The following is a 7815-nucleotide window of genomic DNA, read 5'->3' on the forward strand; positions in this document are numbered from 1 at the left end:
GCCCTCTCGGCTCCGCTGTGCTAGGCGGAGCCACGGCCGCGGGCACCTGCTCGGCTGGAAGCCTGTTTCCGGGAGCGAGGTTTCTCTCTGGTGACCACGGTGCTTTCTGCTTTCTTTGGCTTGCACCTGCTGTGCCTGAAGTTCTGTGGACACAGACAGAGGGCTCCAGGCAGGCACTAGGAGTGCGGTTTCGGATGCAGGTTTCCTAGCCCTCTGGCCCGAACTGAAGGTCAAGGGCCCCAGAGCTCCCTCCCCAGGAAACACGCGGCACCGCACAGCTTCTCCCTAGAAAATTTTATTGGTCCTGACAGCCTGGCCTCCGGCAGGTCCCACAAACCCTCACTTTTTCCCGTTGGCGTTAATGGGGCGGTTCACGTGTTCGGGCGAGGCCAGGAAGGCCTTGAGCTTGGGCCGGGCACTGAGGCGGGCCACGTAGGCCGAGAGCAGGGGGAAGGCGTCCAGGCAGCCGGGGGCCAGGATCTGGTGCGTTAGCAACAAGTCCAGCAGGTTGTAGTCGGCGAAGGAGATCTGCCAGGGGAGGGGACGGGGTCTCAGCCAGTGGGACGGGCCTGAGCCCCTTCCTCACCCCCTAGGGCGGCCCCACCTTGCTGAAGCAGTGATGTGCACCTGTTACCGGCTACAGAGAGTGAGCGGGGCCGGAGGGCAAGCGAGTGGGGCCGGAGGGCAGGCGGGTGGGCCGGGGGCTCACCTGGTCGCCCACGATGAAGGACTTGCCATCCTTGTTCTGGGACAGCAGGGTCTCAAAAGGCTTGAGGTGCCCGGGCAGGGCCTTCACGTAGCTGTCCTTGCCCGCGTCCTGCCAGAAACACAAAGCCGCTGGCACCACCTGCCCTCCCAGCGCCCACCCCCCCAGGGCCTGGCACTGCCCCCTGGCGGGGGACCCAGGGCTGTCTCCTGCTCCTCTGCTCAGCCCCCTCCCCACCATCAGAAGCTGGTTCTTCTCTGTCTCCCCACCCCTGCTAGGATTTTTCACTAGATCCCCCCACCCCGGAAGCTTCCAGACACAGCCCTGCTGAGCGTGGCCCCCATTCCACTGCCCTCAGGGGACTCCACATGGTCAGGTTCAAGGTCTTCATCAGGACCTGGGCCTGCCACCCCCCCCCCCCCGTCTGTCTCCCACCACCCCTGGCCTGTGTGCATGGACTCATCCTCTGCTGAACTGGCCCCTGCTGTGTGCACACCTTACTCAGCAAGAGCACCGGTGCCCGCCAGTCACCAGGACGCACCTGCCCCCACTGCCTCCCACCCTTGCAACTCGGCCTTTGCCAAGGGGCCCCCTCCCTGGACTGTGCTCATGCCCCACGCAGTGGGGGCGGGAGTGTGTCCGGCGGAAGCAGGCTGGTGAGCCCTGACCGCGGGCAAGGTCAGCCGGAGACCCATGCGGGCTGGGGTCAGGGCTAAAGGCTGCCAGGGCCCAGGCTCACGTAGTTGGTGTAGATGAGGGTGATGTACTTGATGCGCAGGTCCTCCACGCCGTCATTCACCATGTCCAGCAGGGCGGCCTCCCGCTGGTCCTTCCCATAGATCCCTGGGGCAGAGTGGGGGGGAGCGGCCAGTGTGACTGACACCTGACCCACCCCGCACCCCGGCTGACGCACTGGCGGCCACGTGGCTGCACAGCCCAGAGAGGAGGGGCAGCTGACCCTCATTCAAGTGCTGCCCAGGACGATGGGAGCTGGCGGGCAGAGAGCGAGGGCTCGAGCCAGGCCCAGACCCTGTGCCTGTCCACTTCCTCCCCTTGGGGAAGAAGGCGGGCAGAGCTAGCTCAGGACCAATGGCGGCCGCACACACGCCCCCAGCCTGGGGGGGGGGGGTCGGCACTCACCGAGGGTGCGGCCCAGGTGGCGCAGGATGGCATTGGACTGGTACAGGGTGAGGTCTCCGTCCTGCAACTTGGGCAGCTGCCCGTACAGCTGGAGAAAGGGCGCGGCTCTGTGAGCTCGGCTGCCCCCCTGCAGGCCCTGCCCCCGCCCCGGGCTGGGCGCCCTCACTCACACAGGAGGCCTTGAGGGAGCCCTGCGACCAGGTCTCCAGGTTCACCACCTCCTCCTTCCAGCTCTGGCCCTGGTCGGTCAGCAGCATGCGCATGGCCTCGCAGCGCCCTGGGGATGAGGAGGACGGAGCGGTGGGGTGGGCGCGGGACCCAGGCAGGGAGGCCCCGGGCACAGAGGGTCTCCCGCGGCCACCCCATCCCCCCATCCCCTCTCTTCCGCGTCCCGACGCCTACCTTGAACTGGGAAGTAGACGATGGTGTAGGGCGGCACTGGGGGGCGACAGAGAAGTGGATGAGGGGCTGCGCGCAGGGTCCGTTGCGGAGCGGAGGGCGCCGCTGCGCTCCCTGGGGTCCCTCCGCTGCGCCGCGGCCCCCCGGGAGCCCCCAGCCCCGGGCTACGGTCTACCCGGGCCCCCGAGACCCCCGCCCGGCGTTGGAACGGGCGGCCTCGTGCCCCATCCCGGCTCTCAGAGCCCCTCGGAGTCCAGCGGCGCGGACTCACTGTTTGCGGTGTGGACGCGGTGGACGCGGGCAGATTTGCAGGCTGCTGCGTGGAAGGCGGGCGGCGGCAGCGGAGCTCGGGCGCAGGGCCAGCGGCCCCGAGCCTTATTAGGGTCGGCCCGCCCCGGCCCGCCCCGGCCGGCCCCCGCTCCGCCCCCCGTGCTGAGTCATTGTGGGCTCTGCCCGCGCCGCGACCCCGGGATTGGAACGGAAGCGCCTTTGTCCGTGCCGGGCGCCGGTGGTGTGGGCGGGGGTCCCCAGGCCTGGACGGGCCAAAGTAGGGCAGGCGGGGACAGGCACGGCTTGGCGACCAGCAGGTGAAATTCTGCCCACCGTGGTCTGGGCCGGGTCGCCATCCCCGGAGAGCTCCCTCCGGGCGCCGGGTCCAGGGGCCTGGGCCTAGGTGGTCTCTGATCCTGCCGTGTCTCACCCCTAGTCCCCAGTCCCTTTACCCCGGTCCTGTCTGGTCTGGCTGGACGGGCTCATTGGACCTGGAAATGATCTAAAAGCAACTTGGATTTTTCCTTCCGCGATCCTCAGGCTTTAGTGAGCCACAAACAACAAAGAAAATAAAGCCAAGGAGCAGGTGTATTTTAATATTTTAATATCAAAGACCGGGACGCTGCTCTCTCCTGTTGTCCCTGCACACTGGGGGCTGCACCCCATCATGGCACTCACGCTCCCGCCGCCCCGCGTGGGAACCTGCTCAGCCCCCTCGCCATGCCGTCACAGGCGTGCACACGCTCAGTGTCCCAGGCACCAGGGACAGCCAGACCTGCCCCTCTCAGGAGACAGCGGGGGGGGGGGGGGGGTCTGTCTCCCTCTCCCCTCCCCCATTCCAGCAGCCTGGCTCCACCCACAGCTGGCTGGTTCCCCACCGATGCCCTTGGACCGTGAGGCTTGTCTACGGGTCACTGCTCACTACAGCTTGGCCCCGCCCCGCTCCGTCCACACTGCCGGCACAGGATGGCCCTGGGCTGTTATGCCTGCATGTGCTGCTGCACAAGTGTGCACCTGTGTGTGCACCTGTGTGTGTGCCTGTGTGTGCCTGTGTGTGCCTGTATAACTGTGTGTATCTGTGCACCTGTGTGTGTGCCTGCGTGTATCTATGCACCTGTGTGTTTGTATAACTGTGTGTACCTGCGTGTGTGCCTGTGTGTGCCTGTATAACTGTGTGTATCTGTGCACCTGTGTGTGTGCCTGTGTGTGCACCTGTGTGTGTGCCTGCGTGTATCTGTGCACCTGTGTGTTTCCCTGTATAACTGTGTGTACCTGCGTGTGTGCCTGTGTGTATCTGTGTACTCCTGTGTGTGTACATACGCACACACAGAGAGACACACAGGCACATGTGCACACACAGAGACACACAGGCACACACAGACACCACATGCATACACAGAGACACATGGAGACACAGACACACACTCACTACACACACGCACCGCACATGCACACACACACACCACCTTCCTCTTCTGGACGCTGCGTGTTTGCATCCTTGGGCCGTCTTCCCTGGGTCTGCTGCTGCTTGCTGCCCTTGTCCTGTGTTAGACATCAACCTCTCGTTGCCGTAAGTGCTACCGGCGCCTTCTGTTCTGCGCCCTGTTCACTTCGCCCAAGGTGCGCTCCACTGAACAGAACTCCTTGACTTTACCGCAGATTCCTCCAGGTTTGGTTTGCTTTTGTGGGAGTGGAGCGGGTGTCTGCTTTACGCTGCAGAAACTTTGCTTGCACCTCTGTATGCCCATCGCAGTGCTCTCCTGGCTTCCATAGCCGAGTCCTTTTTACTTTTGCTTTTTAAAGGTTCATCTATCTGAGTGACTGGCGCTGTGGCGTGGCGGGTGAAGCCCTGCCTGTGACGCCGGCATCCCATATGGGCACAGGTTCAAGTCCCGGCTGCTCCACTTCCAACCCAGCTGCCTGCTAATGCACTTTGGGAAGCAGCAGAAGATGGCCCGAGTGCTTGGATCCCTGCGCCCACGTGGGTGACCTGGATGAGGCTCCTGGCTCCTGGCTTGGCCTGGCCCAGCCCCAGCCACTGTGGCCATTTGGGGAGTGAAGCAGCAGATGGAAGATCTCTCTCTCTCTCCCCTGCCCCCTTTCAAATAAATACATCTTTTTAATTATTTATTTGAAGGGGAAAGAGGGAGAGAGAGATCAATCTTCCACCTGCTGGCTCATTCCCCAGATGCCCGCAATGGCCCCGGGCTGGGCCAGGCGGAAGCCAGGAGCTCCATCCAGGTCTCCCACGCGGGTGGCAGGAACCCGAATACTTGAGCCATCATGGGGATGCCAGGGGGGCAGCATGGAGGCTGGAGCCAGGCAGTGGGGCCGGAATAGAACCTGGATCCTCTGATGCGGGTGTCGATGTCGTTACCACCAGGCTAAGCACCCACTCCTCGCTGTGTCTCTCCGTCTTCACGTCCGCATTCGTGCCCGGAGCTGCCCTCACAACACCAGCCTTGCGGTCCCACAGAAGTGCCCGCTGATGCCTGCGTCCGCCTGCTGGGTCTCCAGTCTGTCCCCTCGGCATCGAGCCGTCTGTTCTTGCGCCTGCACCACCAGGTTTTATCACTGTGGCTTTTATGTCCAGAGGAGGAGGGGCACGCGTGGGCACTCGGTTGCTGGGTTGAAGCTTCCTGAGCCGTCAGACAGAGCCGAATCTGTCTAGGAAAACGCTGTCGTAAATCCATCAGGCTTCTCAAGAGAATTGACCAGGAAGCCTGGCTGGGGTTGCGTTCTGTGTAGAGGTTACGCGGAGGAGACGCCTGAGAGTGAGAGTGAGAGAGCGAGAGAGAGAGCGAGAGAGAGGTCTCCATCTGCTGCTTCACTCCCCAAATGGCCACACCGTCCAGGGCTGGGCCAGGCTGAAGCCAGTAGCCAGGAACTCCATCCTTGTCCCAAATGGATGGCCGGGGCCCAAGCATTGAGCCATCCTCCCCTGCTTTTCCCAAGCCCCTCGCAGGGGGCTGGATCCAGAAGTGGAGCAGCCGGGATTTGAACCAGTGCTCACACGGGATGCCGGCGTCGTGGGCGGAGACCTGCTCTGAGGGTACCACAGTGCTGTCTTAGTCTGAGTTGGATGTCAGAGATGGAGAGATGGGCTGGGGACACCGTCGGCTTTGCAGGCTGCTATCAGTAATGCTACGACATCTCTCGTTGCTGATAGTTTGAGTGTTATCTCCAGTGGTCCTTCCAGATCAATGACCACACGAGGGGGGATTCCGCCCCCTGCCTTCCACTCCTCGCACCCACATGGGGTGCCGGCACTGCGGGCTGAGGCTTATTTATTTATTTATTGACAGGCAGAGTTAGACAGTGAGAGAGAGAGAGGTCTTCCTTCCATTGGTTCACCCCCAAAATGGCCGCTATACCCAGCACTGCACCGATCTGAAGCCAGGAGCCAGGTGCTTCCTCTTGGTCTCCCATGGGGTGCAGGGCCCAAGGACCTGGGCCATCCTCCACTGCACTCCCGGGCCACAGCAGAGAGCTGGCCTGGAAGAGGGGCAACCGGGACAGAATCCGGCGCCCCAACCGGGGACTAGAACCTGGAGTACTGGCGCTGCAGGTGGAGCATTAGCCTAGTGAGCCACGGTGCCAGCCATGGGCTGGGCTTTCCCTGCTATGCCACAGCCCGGCGGCCGTTCTTCTTTTTCATGGAGAATCACACTGAGCGTCTTCTAAGGAATCCCTGGAACGAGCCCTGCTGGTCCTGACGCGCTGTTGTGGACACACAGCCCTGTGTTGTGTTGGGACTTCAACACATGTGCTCACGCTGGAGTGAGGGCAGATTTCCTCTGTTGTCTGTCTCTGGCTTAGGAATCAAAATTCCACGATGCTCATGCCGTTTTCTGGGAGGTATTTTTTCCTGTTATCTGGAATAACTTATAAAAAAACCACAAATCCTATTAGGGCCAGCGCTGTGGTGCAACAGGTTAATCCTCCACCTGCAGGGCCGGCATCCCATATGGGCACTGGTTCTAGTCCCGGCTGCTCCTCTTCCAATCCAGCTCTCTGCTGTGGCCTGGAAAGCAGCGGGGGATGCCCCAAGTGCTTGGGTCCCTGCACCCCATGGGAGACCCGGGAGAAGCTCTTGGCTCCTGGCTTTGCCTGCTACAGGCCAGGCCATTGCAGCCATTTGGGGAGTGAACCAGAGGATGGAAGGCACCTTTCTCTCTCTCTCTCTCTCTCTCTCTCTCTCTCTCTCTCTCTCTCTCTCACACACACACACACACACACTGCCTTCCAAATAGATAGATAAATCTTCAGAAAAGAAAAAATGTTACTTATGTGTTTCTGTTTTCTTTGGTTAATTTTGAATAAAAGGCCATGTCCCTTAAAACGAAGAAAGTTTTACCCTGTGGTTTACGTGCATGTGGCATGAACTGGAGGTGTCCATCAATCCTGTTTACTGCTCCCAGACATCCCAGGAGGTGTCAATCAATCAATCCTGTTTACTGCTCCCAGACATCCCAGGAGGTGTCAATCAATCAATCCTGTTTACTGCTCCCAGACATCCCAGGAGGTGTCGATCAATCAATCCCACTTACTTCTCCCAGACATCCCCAGGTGGTGTCAATCAATGAATCCCACTTACTGCTCCCAGACATCCCAGGAGGTGTCAATCAATCAATCCCACTTACTGCTCCCAGACATCCCAGGAGGTGTCAATCAATCAATCCCACTTACTGCTCCCAGACATCCCAGGAGGTGTCAGGTGTCAGTCAATCCTGTTTACTGCTCCCAGACATCCCAGGAGGTGTCAATCAATCAATCCTGTTTACTGTTCCCAGACATCCCCAGGAGGTGTCAATCAATCAATCCCACTTACTGCTCCCAGACATCCCAGGAGGTGTCAGTCAATCAATCCTGTTTACTGCTCCCAGACATCCCAGGAGGTGTCAATCAATCAATCCTGTTTACTGCTCCCAGACATCCCAGGAGGTGTCAATCAATCAATCCCACTTACTGCTCCCAGACATCCCAGGAGGTGTCAGTCAATCCTGTTTACTGCTCCCAGACATCCCAGGAGGTGTCCATCAATCCTGTTTACTGCTCCCAGACATCCCAGGAGGTGTCAATCAATCAATCCTGTTTACTGCTCCCAGACATCCCAGGAGGTGTCAGTCAATCCTGTTTACTGCTCCCAGACATCCCCAGGAGGTGTCAATCAATCAATCCCACTTACTGCTCCCAGACATCCCAGGAGATGTCAATCAATCAATCCCACTTACTGCTCCCAGACATCCCAGGAGGTGTCAATCAATCAATCCTGTTTACTGCTCCCAGACATCCCAGGA

General features: G+C 60.4%; 1 protein-coding gene across 1 annotated transcript; it reads right to left on the reverse strand.

Annotated features, from left to right (window-relative positions):
* Window positions 1-279: 279 nt before the first annotated feature.
* GSTP1 (glutathione S-transferase pi 1) lies at window positions 280-2594 on the reverse strand. The gene is made up of 7 exons (XM_002724272.6): window positions 2517-2594; window positions 2249-2284; window positions 2017-2123; window positions 1847-1934; window positions 1446-1549; window positions 710-817; window positions 280-528 (listed from the first exon to the last, which is right to left on the reverse strand). Coding segments are annotated over exons 1-7 (633 nt in total). The 5' UTR covers window positions 2518-2594; the 3' UTR covers window positions 280-339.
* Between the last annotated feature and the right edge of the window lie 5221 nt (window positions 2595-7815).

The sequence above is a fragment of the Oryctolagus cuniculus genome, chromosome 1, assembly GCF_051225735.1.
Source record: "Oryctolagus cuniculus isolate XC-2025 breed Fujian yellow rabbit chromosome 1, ASM5122573v1, whole genome shotgun sequence".
Lineage (NCBI taxonomy): Eukaryota > Metazoa > Chordata > Mammalia > Lagomorpha > Leporidae > Oryctolagus > Oryctolagus cuniculus.

Bases quoted from the DNA above. Each gene is read 5' to 3' on its own strand.
- GSTP1 (XM_002724272.6), bottom strand. The intron at 2,124-2,248 runs GTAGGCGTCGGG...CCTCATCCCCAG, and splicing joins CGTCTACTTCCCAGTTCAAG to GGCGCTGCGAGGCCATGCGC. The intron at 529-709 runs GTGAGCCCCCGG...CTCCCCTGGCAG, and splicing joins CCTTCATCGTGGGCGACCAG to ATCTCCTTCGCCGACTACAA.